This window comes from Camelus ferus, chromosome 29 (genome assembly GCF_009834535.1).
Source record: "Camelus ferus isolate YT-003-E chromosome 29, BCGSAC_Cfer_1.0, whole genome shotgun sequence".
NCBI lineage: Eukaryota > Metazoa > Chordata > Mammalia > Artiodactyla > Camelidae > Camelus > Camelus ferus.
In genome coordinates this window covers 26,288,176-26,310,946 of record NC_045724.1, presented here as the reverse complement: position 1 = coordinate 26,310,946, position 22,771 = coordinate 26,288,176, and the positions used below count along the sequence as shown (strand labels likewise).

Sequence of the window (22,771 nt, the reverse complement as noted above, 5' to 3'; positions counted from 1 at the left end):
TGATTGTCACAACTGGGAGGTGCTACTGGCACTTACTGGCTGGAGGACAGGAAAACATGGGACACCCACTTCCTTGGCAAGGACAGTGAACTGAAGATGGTGATTGACAGGCAGATCCAGCAGCAGCAAGGCCTTTGATAGGTCCCTCTTGATATTCTTGCATATAATTAATTGCACATAATTAATTCACTCTCAGGGGAGGGCATAGCTCAGTGGTAGAACACATGCTTAGCACGGACAAGGTCCTGGGTTCAGTCCCCAGCACCTCCATTAAAAAATAATAATAATAAATAGATGAACCTAATTACCTCCTCCCCCAAATCCAAAACATGAACCCCCCCAAATTATTTATAATTCATTGGATATTTGCTGAGTTCTATGAATGAATGTTAGTACAATTACGCAAGTTAATTAAATATTGTTAATCAGTAGGTCCCCGTCAACGCCAAGAAGAGGGTCAGTGTCCTTTCTTCCTAGTCACCCTTTTCCCCGGGGACACGAGCCAGAAGGAGGACCATTTCCAGAGAGGCAGCCCGGCACAAACAGCCAGGACTCAGTTCAGCTGCCAAGAGAGGACAACAGTAGCTGTTTCCAGATGAGGGGACGTGACAGAGGAGATCGGAGCCGTGCCACAGACCAGGAAACAGACGGAAGCAGACGGGCACGGGGCTGTCACCCTGGCGAGGGGACCCCTGTGTAGATTTTTAATGAGCTCTGTTTTCCTTAACCTCATTTCAGGAATTTATTTTAGAAGCTTATCGCGTTCGTGAAACATTGAGTAATATTCTCCTATAGCATACTGAGACAATTTGTGTATAAGCTGTGCGTCGTGACCAGAGAATTCTGGCATCGTGTGAAAGTTAACAACGACGAGTTGTCAGTGACTTCCGTGAACGTCGAGAATCCTTTTCTTTTGATATTGTTGGTTTCTTGTTCTAACTGAAGAAAAACAAGGCCTCATTGATCTCTTACACATCTTTTCCTACTTTTAATGTCCTTGACTGTTTTCGAAAGTGAGTCTTTAAAACTCAGGAAGCGACGGGCGAAGTCCACCTCAATGCATTACAGGGCTCAGGGCTTTAGTACTTCATTTAACTATTTAACCAATTTGCTTACTTTGTCTCTACCCTTAAAACCTTTCTTGGAATTAACCACTTCATTCAGATATAATTCACATAACATACAATTCAGTAAATTTAGAACACTTTCATCGCCCCCCAAAAGAAACCCACACTCCAGCCTCAGCCCAGTTCCCTCAGTTCCATCAGCTCTCGGTGACAACCAGCCTACATCCTGGCTCAAAAGATTTGCACATTCTGAGCATTTCACGTAAACAGAATCATATGATACTCGGTCTTTTGTGACTGGCTCTTTCATTTGGTTTAATGTTTCAAGGTTTATCCATGTTTCAGTGTCACTACTTCCCTTTTTATTTCTGAATAATAGTTTATTCAATGGATGCATCACATTTTATTGAGCCATTGGTCTGTTCATGGGCATTTAGGCTGTTCCCACTTTTTGGCTATTATGCATAACGTTGCTATGAACATGTTCTCTGTGCTGGTTTTTGTGTGGACATGTTTTCGTTTATTTTGGGTATATACCCAAGAGTTGAATTGCTGGGTCACAGGATAACCTTATGATTAAATTTTTGAAGACTTGCGAGACTTTTTTCCAAAGTGGCTGCACCATCATGCATTCTCACTAGTTTCGTACGAGGGTCCCAATTTCTTTCATCTTCATTGTCACTTGTCGTCCTCTGTCTGCTTGATTACAGCCATCCAAGTAGCAGTGAAATGATATCCTGCTGTGGCTGGGACTTGTGCTGCCCTGGTCACTAAGGATGTTGAGCACGTTTCATGTGATTACCAGCCATTTGCTGTATCTCCTTTGGAGAAATGCTTATTCAGATCCTTTCCTCATTTCTTAGTTGGGTTATTTGTCTTTTTTTATTGAGTTGTAGGGGTTCTTTCTTTAGTTTAGATACCAGTCCCTTATCAGACACATACTTTGCAAAAATTTTCTTTCATTTTAAGGGTTATTTTTTCGTTTTTTTGATAGTGCTATTTGTATATCAGAGGTTTTAATTTTGATAATATCCAATTTGTCTATTTTTTTTTCTTTTGTTGCTTGTGGTTTTAGCATCATACCCAAGAAATCATCACTTACTCCAAGGTCACTGAGACTTAAGTCTATATGTTTTCTTCTAAGACTTTTGTAGTATTAGCTCTTACAGTTAGTCTGTTGATCCATTTTGAGTTAATTTTTGTATATGGTTTGAAGCAGGGTTTCAACTCAGTTCTTTTGCATGTGGATATCCAATTGTCTCAGAGTCACTGGTTGAAAACACTATTCTTACTCTGTTGTATTGTCTTCGCACTCCTGATGAAACCCAGTTAACTACGAATGTAATGTGAGGTTTACTTCTGGCCTCTCAGTTCTAGTCTTGATCTATGCGAGGCTTTATACCATCACCGCGTTGTTTTGATCGCTGGAACTTTGTAGTAAGTTTTGTACTTGTGAAGTGTAAGTCCTGCAACGTTGTTCTTTTTCAACATCTTTTTGACTATTTGGGGTCCTTTGAATTCCCATATGAATTGTATGATCAGCTGGTCAGTTTCTGGAAAGAAGCCAGTCAGGATTGTGGTAGGGATTGCATTAAATCTACAGGTCAGTTTGTCATCTTAACAACATGAAGTCTTTGAACCCATTCACCTGGGATGTCCCTCTACTTTTTTTAGGTCTGCTTTAATTTCTTTTAACAGTGTTTTGCAATTTTCAGAGTACAACTTTTCACGTCGTTTAAAAAAAGTTATTCTTAAGCATTTTATTCCAGATGCTATTTTAAATGACATTTTCCTTCATTTTAGTTTTGGTTTGCACTTCGCTGCTATATGGAAACACAACTGATTTTCATGTATTGACCACGCATCCTGCACCCCTGCTGAACCCGTCTCCCAGTCCTAACAGTTTTTTAGTAAACATGTTAAGATGTTTCTATACACAAGATCATGTCATCTGCAGATAGAGATGGTTTTACTTCTTCCTTCCCAGTCTGGGTGCCTTTTATTTCTTTCCTTGCTAATTTCCTGGCTAGAACGTCCAGTGCAGTGTTGCATACAGGTGGCTAGAGCAAGCTTCTGTCCTATCCCTGACATAAGGGGACGTAGTAAGTAGCTTTGAGTTATTTCTAGATGCCTTTTATCAAGTTGAGGAAGTTCCCGTCTATTTCTAGTTTTTTGAGTATAGCCCTAAAATCTTAACGGAGAATGAACAATAATAAGTCACTATTTTTTATTTTATGTTTATTTGAACTTTACTCCTTTAAATTTACATAAATGGCTAGGGAGTGATTCCCATCCCCCACATTTCCTCCCGCTTGCTCGTCACGGAAAACCTGCAAGGCTGCTCAGAAAGCGGGGGCGGAGGCTGCAGACGTGGGAGGCCTGTGTGCGAACCGCGCGAGGTCGGAGTGAGGGGCCGCGGGGATGCTTGCGCGTCCCGGGGCTTCCAGGGCAGGATGGGGGCGGAGCCGGCGCCGCGCTGTGGGATCGAACGCTCCGCTGCGCCCCCGCCCTGGCCCTCCAAGCACGCGGGGGGAAGGTAACCGCCCTGCTCTCCGCAGCGGCCTCATTACCTCCAGCGTGATAGCGCCGCCTCAGCAGCGATGCCGCTTGATGAGCTCTTCCCAGTGAGGAAATGAGCTTGGTGGTGCACACTGGGTAAACCCTCATTATGCACGGGCCGTTTAATCCGTTTGGGTTTTTTACTTTTGCTTTTTACTCCTCTTTTCCTTTTTTTTTTTTTTTAATGCAATAGAGCATTTTAAAAGCTTGTTGATAAGTAAACATTTGTTTGAAGCAAAACCTCCCTTCTCTCTCAGTTAATCTGGAAATTGAGCAACTGAAAACAAGACGTGACAAGACGTGAATGAGCAAAATGTGACATTAGACTAGCCCAGCGCATCACTGCCCCAGTTGAAGACACAAAGCCCGCGCAGGGCCAGGGCAAAATCTGCCTGAGGGACGCGAGGCAGTTCAAGAGAAGTGCGGCATCAGCTGCGACAGGAATTAATGAAACCGCCAGCCGCTGGGTACCAGCTGAGAATGGGGCAGGTCCAGACAGCCTCCAGCCCGAACCCCGGGGGCTCAGAGGCCTCAGGGCTCCCCTCGCGGCCTCCTTGGTTGGTCCAGGCACAGCCGGACGCTGAGCGCCCACTGAGCGGGACCAGCCGATGTGGCCCCGAGCGCGCCCGGCGGGGGAGGCGCCCGGGGGGCCGGGGGACAGCGCTTAGGAGCCCCTGTACCTGGGGTCCAGGAACGAGGGTCTTTGTGAGCAAAGTCTTTGGGGAGAAAATAATTAGCAACATCTAGTGAAAAATCTCAACAGTTACAAACTTCTGCCCTAACAAGGAGGAACACAGGTTGAAAAGGAAGATAAAGCTTCAATGAGTTGTTCTGAAAGACAGGTCTGCTTGCCCGTGAAGATAATCACCTGCCTCAAGGTAAGTTAGTTTGTACAGTTAGACAGACGTTCATGGTAAGTGAGTTATGAGACTCTTCAGAGCATTCTCCAAAAAGGTAGATATTAGGTTTATTTTATTTTTTAATGTGTTCTAGTTTGCCTTTACAAGGCATCTCAATTTAAAAGTGTTGTTTGGAGAATTATTTCTTTTTCAGAGAATAATTGGTTTCGCTCATGAAAGCAATTGCCTTGAATGAGAAACGGTCTCACTGAGTCCTCGGCGCAACTGAAACATCTATTAGAGCCATGCTGCTGAAGTCTCAGATTCCTCCACTTCTTGAGAAATTATTTTTCCAAAGCTGGCAGGTAATTGTAAAACCACAGCGACTGAGACTGGAGAAACCTGCTACTCTTCTTGTTTGAATTTCTTTGTAAGTTCAGAAATAAAAGGCTGTAATTCTGACAACTTTCCATTGTCATAGGAAACAGGCTATAACAAAAAAGGACGATTGCTCCCCTTCCCAAATTGGACTGAGAAATGATTTTCTTTGAGTGGATGTGAAAACACGTGGCCCTGAGAGGCCTCACCTACTTCCATGGAAGTAAAAGCTCCTTTTGTTATTTTTAAACGGCTGTCATCAGACGTCAGCTGTGTGTGTGTTCGCGTGTACAACAGTAATTTTTTATTTCCCACCCACGGTTATGCTGCTATGCGGAGCAAGTGGCACTGAAATCTCAGACAATCTCCCCAAAAATATTTGATTAAACGCTTCCTGTTTTCCTATATTCCTGTGATGTTTTGTGCGTTAAATTACCAGGAGCTGGAAAACGTTAGGATGTTAGCTTGGAAGATGCATCAGATTCACCCAAGGCACTCGTCAAAAATTTCTATTCCAAGCCCTCCCCTCCGTCTCCTTCACCCTTACTCAGACCTATCAGGTTAGGATCTACGTGTCACTCAGGGAATCTGTGGCTTTAATAAGCACCCTCGGATGATCCAAAGGGTAGATCAGTTTTGGAGCATCTACTCTTTTTTTCTAACCTTAAGGATTGTTTTTATAGTGTGACCACGTCTTCCTGTTCAGCACCTTTGAGTTCTCATGCCTCCTCTAGAAGCACTTGAAATCACTGACCATCACTTTAGATTCCATTCCATTTTCAAGTGTCCTTTAAAATCCAGTCTTTTGACAAATAATTGCATTCCTAAACAGGGCTGGCTTTATGAGCACACAACCTGTGCATTTGCACAAGGCCAGGCACTTGATTTAATGCTCTGCTATTACTGTTTACTCCTTTTTTTAATTAATTTTTTTAATGGAAGTACTGAGGGTTGAACCCAGGACCTTGTGCTTGCTAAGCACGCACTCTACCACTAAGCTGTATCCCCGGCCACCTATTGCTGGTTTAAACGTCTCAACTTTTAAGAAAATTTTTTATTGAAATACAGTCAGTTTACAATGTATCAATTTCTGGAGTAGAGCATAATATTTCAGTCATACATGTACATACATATATTTATTTTCATATTCTTTTCATTAAAGATTATTACAAGATATTGAATGCAATTCCCTGTGCTCAACAGAAGAAACTTGTCTATTTTATATATAGTAGTTAATATTTGTAAATCTTGAACCCCCAAATTTATCCCTCCCCACCCCCTTTCCCTGATAACCATAAGTTTGTCCTCTATGTTTGTGAGTCTGTTTCTGTTTTGTAAATGAGTTCATAGTGTCCTTTAAAAACTTTTTTATCATTATTTTTTGCATTCCAACACACTATTTATTGAGAATTCATATACATGTGAAGCTTCCCCTTCCATGCCCCCCTCCCCCTTCCCACTCCCCCACCTACCTCCCCCAGACCCCACCCCACCCCCCCACCCCCCCGCTCTACGATGACACTCTCCAGCTCAAGGACCTCAGCCTCCTGCTGACACCACCCCTCCCCCTGCTCCTGCAAGGCCTCCCCCTCCCCCTCCGACTGACGGCACCTCTCCTGCAGCCCTGGAGCTCAGCCAAGGACTCCCCTGTGCTCAGGGCAGGGGGCTCCCCGGAATGTGCCCCTGCCCGCCCCCCGCCACGCCCTGGGCGTTCCCTAAAGGGCGCCCCTGCTCTGAGAAGTGAACGATCGCCTTCTCACGTTCGGTCTTCTTCAGACCTGCTGTACTTTCCCTTTGGTTCAGACATTGTCTTGTGGAGATTTCTCTCGCGCTCCCCGCTTGTGTCCACAGCTGTCTTCGTGAGCTCCGGCTTTGTGCCAGACAGGGCCGAGGGCGTTCCCAGGCGTGTCACCTCCGCCCACAGCTCTTCCAGCTTCTCTCCTTCTAAGGCGCAGCGTCCCTTCCCCTCCACAGGGGAACTCTTCCAGAGAACAAGGACTCCGCAGGCGGAATGCAACCAGGACGTCAGGTGGAAGTGGTCCCAGGCCAGGGGCCTGCCAGCACCTCGGCCCAGTGACCCATCGGTAGGAGGACCACGCCCTGAAGGGTCCCAGGCCTGCCCTCGCCAAAGGCCGCCGTCGCCGCTGTGGACAGCCACTGACGCCGCTGCTCCGGCCACAGCAGCTGCAGGTGGAGTCTGGCCTGGGCTGGTGGCCTCGGATCTTTCACATCTCGGTCAGGGTCAGGACGCCCTTTGGGTCCAGGTCGCTCTTTTTGCTGCTCCGCCTCCCGGCTTCCCCTCTGGCTGGCTGTCTGTGGGGCGGGCCAGGCTGGTGGTACCGGTTCTTCCCTTCGTGGAGGTCGGGGCTGGGAGGCAGGGAGGCAGGCAGGGCCAAGGTTGCCAGGAGGCGATCTGAGGTTCCTGGGGCCCCTCTCCTCACCCTCTGCAGCCTCTGGGCTCAGACGCCCGGAGGGCAGCGTGGGGGCGGCACACGCAAGGACTGACATGAGGGATTCCTCTTCCACCAGGTAGCAGCCTCTTCCTGCCAGCTGACCTGGGCCTGGCAGAGGTGCTGATGGCCACAGGTAGACGAGGACTCTGGGAACAGCCAGGGGGAGCTTGGGGCTGCATACCCACTGCGCACGTGGAGGGGGTCCTGGGGAGTGCGGCACGGGGGTCAGCAGTGCCCTCTGTTTACCGCGGTGTCGGGGGTGCTTGGCTGGCCGGTGAGAAGCCGAGGTTGGGACGCCAGAGGCCTGGGAGGGGCGCTCCCGGGATGGGCCGGGGTCCGCTGTGCTGCTGTTCCCGGAGCCCGATGCCCCGCCGCGGGGCTGGGAACAGGAGAGGAGCCGGGCCAGCCCCCGCGGGTGCAGGGGGCGCCGGGTGCGGGCGCGCGGGCTTGCCGGCGGCAGGGGGCGCGAAGGTGGATGCCAGCACGGAAGTGGAGTGTGCGGAGGGTGAGGGGCCCCGGGCAAGAAAATGGGCACGCAGTGCGCCGGAGGTGGGCGCCGAGAAGGCGGTGGCGAAGGCGGCAACGACGAGCAGGAGCACCGAAAAGGCCACCTCCGCTCTGGCCGACCTCGGCCGACCACCCGCGGTGCGCCACACTGCCTCTCTGTGGCCCCCGCGGCCCCTCCAGCCCATCGCCAGGCTGCTCTCAGCAGGCCACGCCTCCGGCCAAGGCCGTGTGGCCGTGTCCTTTTTTTTTTTTAGATTCCACGTATGAGTGATATCATAGGGTATGTTTCTCCCAGTTATAAGATAAATAAGTACTAGGATGTAATGTCCAACATGATAAATATAATTAACAGTGTTGTACGTTATATATGAAAGTTGTTAAGAGAGTAAATCTTAAGAGTTCTCATGACAAGGAAAAAAAAATACATATATATTCCTATTTCTTTAATTTTGTATTTATGAAATGATGGGTGTTCACTAAACTTACTGTGGCAATAAGCTCCTGATGTATGTGAGTCAAGTCATGGTTCTGTGCGCCTTAAACGTACCGGGCTGTGTGTCAATTACAGCTCAATAAAACTGGAAGAAAAAAATATAGAAAAGTAAGTGCGTGAAACCCCCATTTTCCATGATGGCTGGAAAAATTAGAAGTTACATATTCTAACTCAGTCAATGTCTGATTAAACCATTTTCAAGGCATTGGAATTTACTACATGTTTTACACCATAACTGTCTTGAACACAGTTTAATTTTCCTTTCTGAGTTAATATGAGTTGCATTTTTCATTAAAAAAATTTTTTTTTCTAATGGAGGTACAGGGGTTTGAATCCAAGACCTCGTGAAAGCTAAGCACGTGCTCTACCACTGAGCTATATCCTCCCCTGAGTTGGCATTTGAATCTCTTTACCAACATATACTATTGTAAATAAATACCTGGTTGTGTTAGCTTTCAAATTTTGTGGATAAGTGAACATTTATTATGTCAGAAGACAATATTTTCTTAGTCCCCTACTGTAGATTTGTTCCACATTCAGCAGATGGAAAGAAGTTTCAAAATGTTCGGTTGTATTTGACATAGCTTTTTAGAAACTTTAACTGTTACTTTGAACCCAGTTTTTATTACCACTTTTCCATTTTCATAATATCTCACTTCGTTCCTGACAAGTGGGATGACTTTCGACATTTGCCTGGGACTGAAAACTCTGCTTAAAAATCTCATGGTAACACTATGTTCTTGCAAGTGCCAAGGTCAAGATATTAAAAGAATTTGGCTCCCAGTCATTTTCCCTCTAATTAGACTGTTTTGTGTGTTCAGAGAGTAAACTCAGAGGCCTTCTGCAGAGTCTCCTTCTTGCCTTCAAAGCAACCGCATGACTGCTTGCAAATGACATTTGTTTTGCAAACAGGTGGCAGAATCCTTACGTGCAAATGATTACAAACTAAACCAGATCTCTCGGGGCTGATTTTAGACTCTTTTTAAAAAATATTTTTTATATTTTATTCTGAAATTTGATAAACTGGAGGAAGCAGCCCAAGAAGAGGAAACTGTTGAGCAAAGCTCGTGCTGGGGGAAGTTTCATGACTTACGGTCACAAAAGGGACCTCTCTGGAGCCCAGAGATGGTTTTGTCAAAGACAAACACAGTGGACGGGAGCTAACGTGGTGACAGCACTTCTTGGTTGCCACTGACAGCAGGGGAGAGAGCGGAGCCCCACTCCAACTGGTGCAGCGGGACGGAGAGTGTAAAAGGGAGACCAGGAGCAGGTTGGCAGCAGGCGGGACCCCCAGCAGAGTCAGGGCAGTGAAAAATCGCAAAGCGAGGGTCAGTGTCAATGCGATTAGGCACTGTGTCTGCCAGCTGGCGGTTGTGGAAGTCAGGATTTTGTTCTCCTGCAGAGACTGGGAGATTGAGGCCCTAACCTTCCTGATTCTTTCAAAAGAATGGCTTTCAGGTCCTTGAGAAAGTCACTCCTGACCTGTGGGAGATACAGACACATCTCAAAGGGACAGAGGAAGGATTCAGAATCGTAAGCCCTTCTTAGTAAAAGCTGTAAGGAAGGGAGGCCAAGGACCCATCCCCACGTGTGAGCTGGAACAGACAATAAACTCTTGACCGTCCTGAGCATCTCAAGCAGGAACTCAGAAGGAGCTAGGTCCTCCCAGGGGCCCGGCCTTAAGCTGCTAGAGACCAGGTTGAAGTCTGGTCAAGCCTGGAGTGTAGAGGCTTGAGTGAGTGCTTACTACCGGGCATTCTTCAGTTCTTAGGTTCATCTGAGGGACCCACTGCTTTGCTTTAGACTCATAAAAAACAAGCTTTCTACAGTATTACGAACCTAAGCTCCTTAGTTTTGAATGGCATGAATGCCCTTTAGTTACCTTAGTCTTGTAAACAATATCAAAATAAGTGCAATTTGTATGTATTTGAATACTTCCATACATTGCTTCTGAGAAAAGTATTTGATTAGAACCTTTGAACTTTGAGGAAAAAGAGAATGAAAAAGCCTGTTTTGTCCAAGTTTGTCCCCACTCCAGTTACCTTTGCTTCCTATGAATAGTGATCTGAGTGTTGACTTAAAATGTAAAGGTTTATCTTTTTCCATAATTTCAATTTCTTCAAAACTGAAGCTCATTTACTACTGTTTCATCATACTTTTAAAAACCATCCTTTGAAATCATTCTTCTGTGGTGTGATTTATGTCAACCCAGAATAGATTTGTAAACACTTTTTGATGAGTTTTGTAGAAAATTGATCACCTCAGGAGTCAGCTCAGCTCTTAACCCAACACCTCAGAATTATTTATTATTCAATTAAAAGATTCTGAACCAAATGTAATGGCTCCAGAATTTTAAAATATGTTGATGATAATGGCTCCCCATGAGACAAGCTGTCAAAGAAATGACTGTCACCTAAAATGAACGTTTCCCCGCGGGCACTTCCGATCACTAGGCTGAGACGGTGCGTTTCAGACTTGGACTATTCCAAACTGCAATGTTTTGGAAAAGCAAGCTTCCTTTTTAAGCAGCCAGAAACTCCACATAATTTTCAGAAAAGCCATGTGTTAGGGCACTGTTAATAACCTCTGAAAGCCTGTTTGCAATCACAGAAGACAGCAAATGACATTTATCTTGTAAATTCACAAGATGCTTATAAATTCACATGCTCACACATGCATGAATGTGCCTGTGTGTCTCTGCACGTGTGTGTGGGTGTGTGTGGGTGTGTGTGGGAGAGAGACAGATGGATGGGGAACAGGAGAGGAGAAGCAGAGGAGGAAATGCATGAAGACAGGAATCCGTCCTTCTTCTGAGCATCCTCCGCTGGTCCCTGCAGATCCCCTCTCCACGCCCCGGACGTGGTCCTGCAACCCGGCGCTCACCTGACCTGCTCTGTCTGCTGTCAGCTGCGTCAGCCTGTCAAGCACTGACAGGCTGGAGGAGCCAGGAGAGCGAGATTAGAGCTTCCACAACCAGGCTCCCTCCATGCGTGGCTGTGGATTGGTCCTGGGTGGACCTGTTCCACTGCTTCACAATTTCCCCCTCAATCTACACCTGACGTCTCAGGGAAAGTGCCCCAAGACGAATCAGCAGAAGAGAACATGCCTGTCTGTGGACAAGTCTGTCGCACACACTGACCCCAGCCTGAGGGCGCGCCCGTCTTTCTACAGCACAAGAGAAATAAGGAAGGGCGCTGCCTAGTGGGCAGAACCCCTGTTTACCCACCGCCATTCTTCATCCGTCTCTGCGCCTCAACACGCCCATGAACTACATCACCTGGTCCTTGCCTTCTGGCTCCCGGCTGGGATTGTCCACAGGAGGTGCTGGCAGCTCGGAGGTCGGAAGTGGAGAGCTGTCACGCTGTCTGTCCCCCTGGCGCCCCCGGTGCCGGTGGTCGGTGGTGGCCGCCTCCCCTCCTGAAGGCCGCGGTCCCCTCCCCAGGGTAGCTCTCCCGCCTCCCCCGGTTGCCCCGTCCCGCCGGGAGCCGCCCGCTGGTGACGCCCCCCCCCCCCCCCCCCCCCCCGTGCCCGTGCGCTTCCCTGCGGGCTGCTCACACCTCCGTGGCCGGTCCGTCAGCCATCGTGTTTGCTGCTGTTCCCAGCCCACACAGCCCCCCTTTCCACAGACCCCCGTCTGCGTGGGAAAGTAAACACTGAAGAGTGAAATGAGCCTATTCTAAGGGCCCCACGTGGAGTTTTACCCATATAAAAAAAAAGTTAAGGACTAGATTGACAGCAAGAGAAATACTTGTGAACCTCACACAGAATTTCAGACTCCTGCCTGCAAGACGTGACCAGCTTCCCGTCCACAGAGTCTCCACAGCTGGTCCTTCTGCACGTGCCCTGGAGCCGCGTAGTGAGAACCAGTGTTCGTGGTGCTCACACGCGCACGTAAATGCGGGAAAGTCAGAAAACAGCGCAGTTGCTCCCCCTCGATGAGCGGTGGCCGACGCTGAGGTCACGGAGGGACCTCCCAGTTAACCACGGAGGTTGTCAATCAGTCAAAAACATTTTTGGAGTTTGATATAAACCATCCATTTGCCAGGATAAGTCGGGAGGAAGTAATGTGGCAAGATGCAGAAGACATTTCAAAGCACAAAATTCACTTTGAATTTGTTTAAAGGAGTGACATAATACTTTAGGAATGTGAAACTCACGAAAGCACTTCAGTGAGTATTGTAATGCCTTACAACAAATGCCTTATTTTTTTTCTACTATCCATTCCTGCCAAAAGAAGTAATCCTGGTAACATTTAGTTTTAAGTAGATTGCTATTAATTATCAAGAGAAAGAAAGCTTATTAAACCTTGTTGTTAGGTGTGACACTGTGTACATAGCACAGAATAAGGAAGTTTTGTTAAATTATCCAGGAGGTTAAGGCTGGCTGACAACAACACCTGATTCATTTAGATTTTTTAAATTCTGTATTGAAATCTAAACTAGCTGCTTCCATCAAACTGGTCAACTCACTTTTAACACCAAGACTGTTTCTTCTCTTTCTAGTTTCTGAGAAAAACTATTCCTGTCTTAGAAATCGCACCCCCACCTGCAGCCTGTCTCCCCTGCCTGCACCCTGGGCGCCCTCAGGGCATGTCAGAGCCGCTTCCTCCAACACAGCCCATTCTCCTCCGGGTCTTCTGTGCAGGTTCGTGGGACTTCATACTGCACTTCTCATTTGTCACTTGGGTAATTTGGTTTGGGATCTTTCCTTACGGGCTTTTTTTTTTTTTTTTTGCCAGACTAAGGGACAAATCATGAGAAACCCAAAGCCTCATAATTCAAATGTAGGATCCAGTATGCACTCACCATAGAAAATGCTCAGCAAATGTCTGCGATGACTTTTGAACGAGTAAATGGCTTGGTTCCCTAGTTTCCTCCTTCATTTTGTCCTCCTGAGTCAACCCACGGGCATGGCACACTGGGCCATCATTTCACCTGTACGCGTACATCTTTGGTTGGACGTTGAAAGTTAGTATGTGAGAAGAGTCCTGAGCTAAGGGTCAAGGGACCTGAAGTCTAGTCCTGACGTAGATCCGGCCCTAAAGTGAAACCCAGCTATTCCCTGTCTCAGGCTTTCTTGTCTGGATGTGGAAATTGAAGTAACTTCCCACCACCGAGAACTGTACTGAGACTCAAATTATATAACGGATGGCTAACGTTGCCAAAAAAAAAAAAAAAAAAAAGGATCATTAAGCCAGAGCTGGATTTAGATCTCTCCTCGGGGGACTTTCTACCTCCAAGCTATTGTGCTATTGTGACTACAGCCGTGAAGATTAATTTCTATCCAGCAACCTAGTCCCAGAATGACCGCCCCGCCTGCCTTCCACAAACTGCACTGTGACTCTCTTCTAAGGGCTGTTCACGGACGTGCTAATTGCAGTGCTTTAAACACAGCCTGGGCTTGGTCTACAACGGAAGGACTGGCAGTCAGGCAAGAGGCTAGAGACTCTTGGAGGTATGTTTTCTTTGCAATCAGAGGCTAGTAAAATGGTCTGAGACAGCAGCAACCGAGTGTTTCAGCCTTCACAACTAGACCGTCTGTGTCTTCTCGTTAGAAAAATAACCGCAGTGCACACTAGTCACTAGTGAGCCAGACGACACTAACAAGAACAGGAAATTATTTCTGCTTTGTTTTTTTTTTCCTGTAGTGGCTGGGATGCAGGTCACACTGGAAGTACTGCAGGTGGTGAAACTTCACAAAAAACCCAGACTAGAAGAAGAGCTACAGGCTGTGTCTCCCCCGGGCCCTGTCGTGCCGGCGCGGCTGGTCTTCAGCTTGTGCTGCACGGACACGTCGGGACTTTGCACTCACAGGGTCCTGCGAGTCTGAACTGTCCTTTCCTTCTTTAAGGCCCTTTGGCTATTCTGGGTCCCTTACATTTCTGTATGAATTTTAGGATTAACTTGTCGTTCTGAAATAACCATTCACCTAGGGATGGCCTTGACTGCAGATCATTTTGAGTAGTTTTGCCATCTTAATAATATTAAGTCCAAACCACGACAAAAGGTAACTTCCCATTCACGAAGCCTGTCTTTAACTACTTTCAATAAATTTTTGAAGTTTTATTGTACATTCCTTGCGCTTCTTTCTAAAAATTTGTTCCTAAGAATTTCTCTTTTTGAGAGAGTTGAAATTCCATTATTAAGGTAAAATTAGCCATTTTAAAGCAAACAATCCAGTGGCATTTAGTTTATTCCTGATGCTATGCAACTACTACCTCTGTCTGGTTTCGAAACATTGTCATCAGCACAAAATAAACCTTCTTACCATTAAGCAGATTCCCAAGTATTTTACTCTTATTGATGTAATTGTAAATGGGATTGTTTTCTTAATGTGATTTTTAAATTGTTCACTACTGGTGTATCAAAATCTGATCAATACACTGCAACCTTCTGCACATGTTTTTTCATTTTAATAGCTTTTTAGTGGGTTTCTTAGGATTTCTGTATATAAGATAATATCACCCACACATAGAGATAATTTTACACCTTCCGTTCCAATCTGGATACACTTTATTTCATTTTCTTGCCTAATTGTGCTGGCTGGAATCTCTACTACAATGTTAGTAGGAAATGGCACATCGCTGCTTTCTTCCTGACTCGGAGAGAAAGGTTTCAGCCTCTCGTCACTGAGCACAACCTCAGCTACGGATGTTTGTAGGTGCCCTTCATCATGCTTAGAAAATTCTCTTCTATGCTTAGGTTTTTGAGGGCTTTATCATAAATGAGACTTGTTTTCTTGGTATTCTGCCGAGTGTTTCTGTCCAAAGGATAGTGGCTTGTCGTTTCCTTTTCTTGCAGTGTCTGTGGCTGGCTTTGTCACTAGCATACACTGGCCTTACACAATGAATTCAGAAGCGTCACCTTCTCCCTTCTCTCTTGGACTAGCTCGTGAAGGACTGGCGTGAGTCCTGCTTTAAGTATTTGGCAGGTTTCTCCAGTGAAGCCATGTGGTCCTGTGCTTTATTTAACGCAGAGTGTTTTGGTAACTAATTCATCTTCTCTGCTTGTTATGTGTCCGCTCAGGTTTTCTACTTCTTCTTGAGTCATTTTCTGTAGATTATATCTTTCTAGGAATTTATCTGTTTCATCTAAGTTATCTAATTTCTTGGCATACAATTTTTCATAGTATTACCTCATAATCCTTTTTGTTTCTAAATGATGAGTATTAAAGTCTCCTGTTTCATTTCTGATTTTAGTAATTTGATCTTTTCTCTTTCTTCCTTAGCCAGTCTAGCTAAAGTTTTGTCAAATTTGTTGCTTCTCAAGGAACCAACTTTTTCTTCTATATTGTTTTTCTGTTTCTCCACTCATTGGGTGACCAGGCTGCACAGCCAAGTTTAAAAGGCAGACACAGGGTAGCCTGGGAAGGCTCTGTATGACTCACGATCACTGAGAACAGACAACACACACCGGCCTCAAGTGGTGCTGCTTTTGCAGTAAGAGAGGGGACACAGGGCACAAGATCCGGCTTCCTGCAACGAGTCAGTCCCTCCAAAGCCAGTGGCCCCGCTTCGCAGTCGACTCGGGCAGTGTGCTGCACACAGCCCGCTTCACGCTGCAGCGGAATGAATGATTCCAGACCTCCTCCGTGGGGGCTGAAATGCAGAGGCTGAGGGCGCTGCCTGCGGGCCATGGGCACAGGCATTTAAATAGAACAACGAAGGGCTCATTGAGTCTGAAACCCGGGAAGGTATTCTCACCCAAGGCAGCGGGGCCGGCCCTGGAAGGAAAGGCGCTCTCTCTGTCTCTCTCTCTCTCTCAGGTGGAGTTCCGGGCCCAGGGCTTTTTCTTCCGCGCCTGAGTGCGGGTTGGAAGACTGCCTTTCCCGACACTTTCTACCCTCTATTTCGCTTACTTCCTTTCTAGTCTTCATTATTTCCTTCCTCATGCTCGCTTCGGTTTACTCTGGCTTCTTCCTGTAGTTTCTGAAGGGGAGGGTTCAGGTGATCCATGCTGGAACCTTCCCGTCTCCCAGTAGGCGGCGTGCCGGCCGCACCCGCGGAGCTGCCCCCGAGACCGCAAGGGCCCGGGAGGCGGTCAGTGCCCGAGGTCGGATGAGCGTCAGCGCAGGGTGGGACTCGGGGCCTGTGCCTCTGCTGCTCCGAACTCATTATAAACCCCGTGGCAGTTTTCGGGGGGGGGGGGTGCTTTCTCAGGGAATTCCCAGGGTCCTTGCAAAGTCACTCATCTGAAGACCCAGGGAAAGAAATGAGTCCCGGAGTGTGAGAGCGATCATTTTCTCAGACAGCAGGGAAAGCGTTTACTCACCGCTTAGTCATTCATCATTTCTTTCAACCAGTAAGTTTTTGTCGATCCTCATGCTCTCATGTAAATTGCAGGTCGGTAGTGGGAGACAGTAAATACATAAGCCTATTGTTTACTGTGTAATGAAAACTAGAACTTACATGTTCTGTATGAGAAAGAGTGTGGGGACAGATCATCAGGCGTCAGAAGCATCCTCACTGAAGAAGTAAGACTTAGATGGAACCCAAAGTGTCACGCACGAAGCGCAGGAGATAAACGGAACTCAGCCAGGACAACAGGCTCTCTCATCTTCCTCCTCACTGGCCACTCACTGGGTGACTTAAGACGCCCCTCAGCGTGGCAGGCCGCTGTGAGAGCAAAATAACTGTGCACCTTTGAGCACGTGGTCGCGTTGCCAGGGCCTGATGAATCCTCGCCTCTGAAAAGGGATTTCCACTTGTTCTTCTCCAAAGCTGCTGTTCTTGAAAGACCTTCCAGGACTTCCTGGAGGGCGCTCTCTGCACAACCGCTCTGATTACATCAACGTAATTACACTACTTTATGCGGAGCTCTGGGAAGGAAAACCTGGCTTCTTAACTACCTGAAGTTTTGCCTTCTCTTTTTATGGCTTCACTGTAACTCACGTGCGTAGTGACTGAGAAACACAGCCCTCCAGAGAGTCCTGCCGCGTAGCGTACTCAGGGGTATAGAAAGGGTAGCCCGAAAGCCAGGTGCTTTTTACTTTCATCACTTCATTTAGCAAAGAACACTAAAGCATTTTGCAGCGATCTCGTTTCTGTTTTTAGGGGGTAGGTAGTTAGATTTACTTATTTATTTATGTTTAGAGGATGTGCTGGGGTTGAACCCAAGACCTCGTGCGTGCTGAGCACGCGCTCTACCACTGAGCTCCGCCCTCCCCTACAGGGATCTCATGTCTGCTGTGGCTTTTTTGTGCCATGATAATCTTGATTGAGAGTAACATGGCTTGCTGGTTTTCAAAAAAATTTTTTTATTATTATTTATGCTACCTATGCTCATTTAACCAAATGCTGCCTTGGTGTCTCGCTCGGAAGGTCCCTGCTGCCCAGTGGGGCACAGGGAAACCCTAAAAGGCTGTGTGAGTGCTGAGCCGTGCGCTCTGCCCTCCAGACCAGTCCAGCACTGGAGGGGAATGTTAAGAGGACCGCAGGATGCTATGTTACTGAGAGAGGGCCAACTTCTGCTGGAAAAGAGAAGCAGAAAATCGAAGTCTTTGTCTGGGGGGCAGAGGGAGAAAAACGCACTTCCCAAGTAACATTTGAGAGGAACTGAAGGCCAGAGCCTGAGGCCTGACAACAGGGTCCCAGACAATCAGGCAAAGACAGATTTCAAAACCGACTGTGAACTGATGAGATTGATGGAGGAAAAGAAAATCCAGGCTTTTAATCTTTCACGCTTTGTATTTTTCATAGCTCTTAGGAATGGGTGCAAACTGTCTTCAGTCTCACAGCCAGAGGGAAGTGCTTCCCGTTATTTCTGCTCAGGCTCTCCGAAGACGGGAAATAACCAAGATGGGAAACTAAGCAAAACTACTTCTAATTGGTTTAATGTCTTCAGATTGGCAGGTGCACCACCCGGGCCCCCAGCACACGGCCAGTTCTCGCCTTCGCTTTTTGTGTATCTTAGTGATTAGGCATCTGTCACAAAAACAGAGGGCAGATACACACAGGAAAAAAAAAAAAAAGAAGAAACCTGTTTTCCGTTAGGTATCAAAGTCATTTGGGTGGAATTGGTTTTGTCTTATTTTATCTTATAGTTTTCCTTGCACACGTCCCTTTGATTTTCCTAGAGTTGAGCTTCTCCCAAGTGTAACTGAGAGATGAAAAGGCCCCTGACTCAATGAAGATCTGGCATCAAACTGGATTATTTTTAAGGCCATCCTATTTTAAAGAGAACACATTTTGTTTATAGCCTTTCTCACACAGTTCCAATCTCTCATGGAGAAAATGCAAAGTCAAATCAGGAGATTCTGCTTTGTATCATATTATTATTTGAATCACCACTGATAGTGGATGATGGTGGATTTGTTTATGAAGGAGACTAGATTGAGGGCTGCTAAGGGCCGCTCAGAGGGCCTTGTGGGCACCACGGGAGGAGATTGAGGAGGTGGCCACACTGGGCTGTGCCATTCAGAGCATCACAGAAGGAGGATGCTGGAGCATTAAGAGTAACTGAGATTGGCAAAGCATCCTCTGACTTAAGATGTAGCAGTGTTTTCTTAGGTTGTTCTCTGAAGGCAGCAGAAATAAAAGCAAAAATAAACAAATGGGACCTAATCAAAATTATAAGCTTTTGCACAGAAAAGGAAACTGCAAATGAAACGAAAAGGCAACCTGTGAACTGGGAGGAAATATTTGCAAACAATATGACTGACTGAGGATTAATTTCCAAAGTATACAAACAGCTCATCCAACTCAATAACAAAAAATCCAAGCAACCCAATCAAAAAATGAGCAGAAGACCTAAATAGACATTTCTCCAAAGAGGACATAAAGATGGCCAACAGGCACATGAAAAGATGCTCATATCACTAATTATTAGAGAAATGCAAATCAAAACTACAATGAAGTGTCACCTCGCACCGGTCAGAATGGTCATTATCAAAAAGTCTACAAATAATAAATGCTGGAGAGGGTGTGGAGAAAAGGGAACCTATATACACTGTTGGTGGGAATGTAAATTGGTGCAGCCACTATGGAAAACAGTATGGAGGTTCTTAAAAAATTAAAAATAGAGTTACCATATGACCCAGCAATCCCACTCTTGGGCATGTGTCCAGAATAAACTCTAATTTGAAAAAATACATGCACCCCAATGTTCATAGCAGCACTGTTTACAATAGCCAAGACATGGAAGCAACCTAAATGTCCATCGACAGAAGACTGGATAAAGAAGATGTGGTATATCTATATAATGGAATATTACTCAGCCATAGAAAAGAATGAAATAATGCCATTTGCAGCAACATATATGGACCTAGAGATCAATATACTAAGAAGTAAGTTAGGCAGAGAGACAAATATCATATGATATCACTTATATGTGCAATCTAAAAAATAGTACAAATGAACCTATTTACAAAATAGAAACAGACTCACAGATGTAGAAAACAAACTTACAGTTACAAAGGGGAGGGAGGAGAGGGAAAAATTGGGAGCATGGGATTAACAGATGCACACTACCTACATAAAACAGATAAACAGCAAGGATTTCCTGTAGGCCACAGGAAACTATATTCAATATCTTGTAATAAACTATAATGGAAAAGAATCAAAAAAGAGTGTAGATGTATACACATATATGTATAACTGAGACACTTTGCTGTACACCTGAAACTAATAATACTGTAAATCAACTGTACTTCAATTTTTAAAAAAAGAGTAATTGAGATGCTGTTTATGTGAAGTGGGTTGTATTTTAGGAGAGATGAGATTGATTCGAGTCAAGTACACATTTATTCATTTAGTTCTCTGTCCACACAGATCCTTGCAGGGTATGTTTTCAGTGCTTGAAACGTGCTGGGAGCTGGGACATGGATCTGAGCGACTGCAGCTCTGGTTCCTGTCCGCTTCACAGTCTAGTGGGACTGGGCTGGGGCCACAACAGGAAACAATAATTCACTGGTTGGGGGATATGTGTAATGACGGAGTCACCGCCAAGTGCAGGGGGACACAAGACCTGGGAGACTCAACAAATAACAAGAACAAGTAGGTGCTGACAGCATTGAGGAGGGCAGCCTCAGGGAGGAGCTGCGGGAAAGCTCAGTGTATGACAAGACTCTCTTTTCTTGAGTCAGCCTTGTTTTCCCTTCTCTCTGTGGTTTTCCCCACAGAGATGCTCAGACTCCGGTGCTTGGGTCCATCCCAGGGGAAAGCAGCCTTAAACACTAATGAGTTTTTAGCGTCTCCGTGTTCTGCCATTCTCCTAAGTGTCTGTTTCCTGTTCTTCAACCCAAACAAGGTAGCTGCAGATAGAACAGACATTAAAGGGTTTGCACGCATGTAAAACGGTGCCTCTCTCCACCATTTTTTTGTTTTTTTTGGAAAAGAGTTACATTTTTCTTAAGAAATATATCATTTATGTTATCGTGTGATGAACTTATTGCTGTTATTTTAAAACAAATTAGCAAATATTTCTAAGAGTCTCAGTTTCTTCTTCTAATATGGCAGATATCAAGAGATACAGGCCACATGCACAAAGGCTCTTTGGGATCCTTGATCATCTCTAATAGTGTAAATGGGTCTTGAGATCAAAATGACTTGAGAACCACTGGTGTTATCGAAACAGCAGGGTTTGCATCCTTGTACCACCTGCTGGGACCATGGCCTTGGGCCAAGCATTTAACATCCCAGACCCTCGATTTGCTCACCTGTAACCTGGGCACTTAAGACCGCTAGCGAGGTCACAGCGCCAGTTGTGAGGATACTGAAAAGTACCTTCGTCAATTACCCAGGTCGTAGCCCCGTCTGCAGGGAGAATCCAGGCCTGGGAAGCACGAGCATTCTGGCCCCAAGGCCGTTCTGTGATGAGAGAAGCACCGTCCACCCCATGCAGTTTCCATGCCCTGGGTGGGTGGATCTTTAAGCCATCCCATTCTTTTTGGTCCAGATTCTTGCCCATTTAGCCCTTTCAGGTCATAAATTCAGTTTCCCAGCTATTCAAGGAAAGGAAATGTCTTCGATAGTGGACAAGATCCCGTGTAAGGTGTCCACATCATTCCTATTTACACATCCATCTTTGATGAGTTTAGGTGCCTGCTGGTAATAACAAAACCTAGAGCTGAGCACATAGTCTCTGGCAGGACTTGTGCTAAGGCCATGGAAGTAAATCCCTAAGGCATTCTCAAACTGACCAAATGAAGTTTAGGAGTTGAGAATTTAGGCAAAAATGTAGTGAGCTCTCTCCAACACCTCCCAGGCACGCCACAATATGAGAAAGGCCCCTTCCTTCCTGGGTACCTCTGCCTGTCTCTCGTTGCCTGTTGTGTAACCCTGGATAAATAGGGCACCTTACCACAGAGGCAAGATACTGCTATAAATGTTTCAAAAATTCTTTTTATTCAGTTAACAGTTTTCTCTTATGAAATCAAGTTTATTCTCATAAATTAGGATTTGTTTTCTTAAAACATCTTAAAATATTTCACTCTCTCTGCCTGAACTGGGACGTCCATCTTCTCCTGACCTGGACACTGTTGGTTCTCAGACTTTCAGATTCAGACCTCACTGCCATCGGCCCCACTCCCATCCCCTCCACCCCCCAACTCTTGGGCCTCTGGGCGGGGACTTACACTGTCAGCTTCCCTGGTTCTCCAGCTTGCAGACAGCCGATCACGGGACTCCTGTCCCCATGGTCACATGAGTCAGTTCCCACAGTTAATCTCCTCGCATCTGTCCATGTGCTTATCTACCTACCTGCTTCCGCCTCTGTCTTTCTGATGAACTCTGACTGGCACCGTTTCGTGTTACATAACATAGAGCTTTTAGGAGTTAACTCTGAATTTGATAGAATTTAGTAATTTTCTAAAATGACCAAAACTTGTTCCAGATGAGGGTACTAACCCTTATGTAGGAATGAACTGTCTGTGCGCAAAGGTACAGGAGACCAGAAACCTGAAGAGAAGGGATGTACGTTCTTTCGTGCAGACTGAAGGTGTCTGGACCCTAATGGTCCTAGAACACTGATGAAATGAAGGAGTTCTGGTGCTGAGACCTCGAGAGAGTTACTCGGTTCTTTTGTTTTCAAGCAATAGAACGCATTTGTGTTTACACACTTTGAGTTGCCTGAGAACACAACTTATTGTCAGATGGGCATGTTGAAAATCACAGCCTGCATGAAAGTTCGCCTTCAGGTAGGGCACAGTCGTCAGAAAACTTCTGCTTAATTCTGTGCTATGATTTTCTAGAGACTCATGTTCTTGGGTAACGTAGGGAGTCTCTGATCCATAACATACCAAGGAAGAGATTTAATGTTTCAAATAATGTTTATCTTAGTTTTCAAATATTATTGGAACCTTGGAATCAAGGAGTGGCACTTTCCTTTAAGGATTATAGCCCCCCTATCCAACACAATATTTACTGAGATACAGTTAACATATAACAGGTGTAATTTCCAGGTGTACAACATAATGATTTGATACACTTATACACTGCTAAGTGACTACCGCAGTAAGGTTAATTAACACATATAGCCC

The 22,771-nt window shown here is 45.8% G+C and overlaps 1 protein-coding gene across 1 annotated transcript; it reads left to right on the top strand.

Annotated features, from left to right (window-relative positions):
- Positions 1 to 3,667: 3,667 nt before the first annotated feature.
- Positions 3,668 to 16,099, top strand: LOC116660488. The gene is made up of 4 exons (XM_032470068.1): positions 3,668 to 3,691; positions 6,373 to 6,927; positions 12,799 to 12,981; positions 16,061 to 16,099. The coding sequence occupies exons 1-4, from the start codon at positions 3,668 to 3,670 to the stop codon at positions 16,097 to 16,099; spliced, it is 801 nt and encodes a 266-aa protein (XP_032325959.1).
- The last annotated feature ends 6,672 nt before the right edge of the window (positions 16,100 to 22,771 follow it).

Coding starts and splice junctions, on each gene's coding strand:
- LOC116660488 (XM_032470068.1), top strand. CDS start 3,668: ATGCCGCTTGATGAGCTCTTCCCA. Junction 6,928..12,798: donor CTCGGCCCAGTGACCCATCG/GTAGGAGGACCA, acceptor TTCTCTTTCTAG/TTTCTGAGAAAAACTATTCC. Junction 12,982..16,060: donor ACTTCTCATTTGTCACTTGG/GTAATTTGGTTT, acceptor TCTCTCTCTCAG/GTGGAGTTCCGGGCCCAGGG.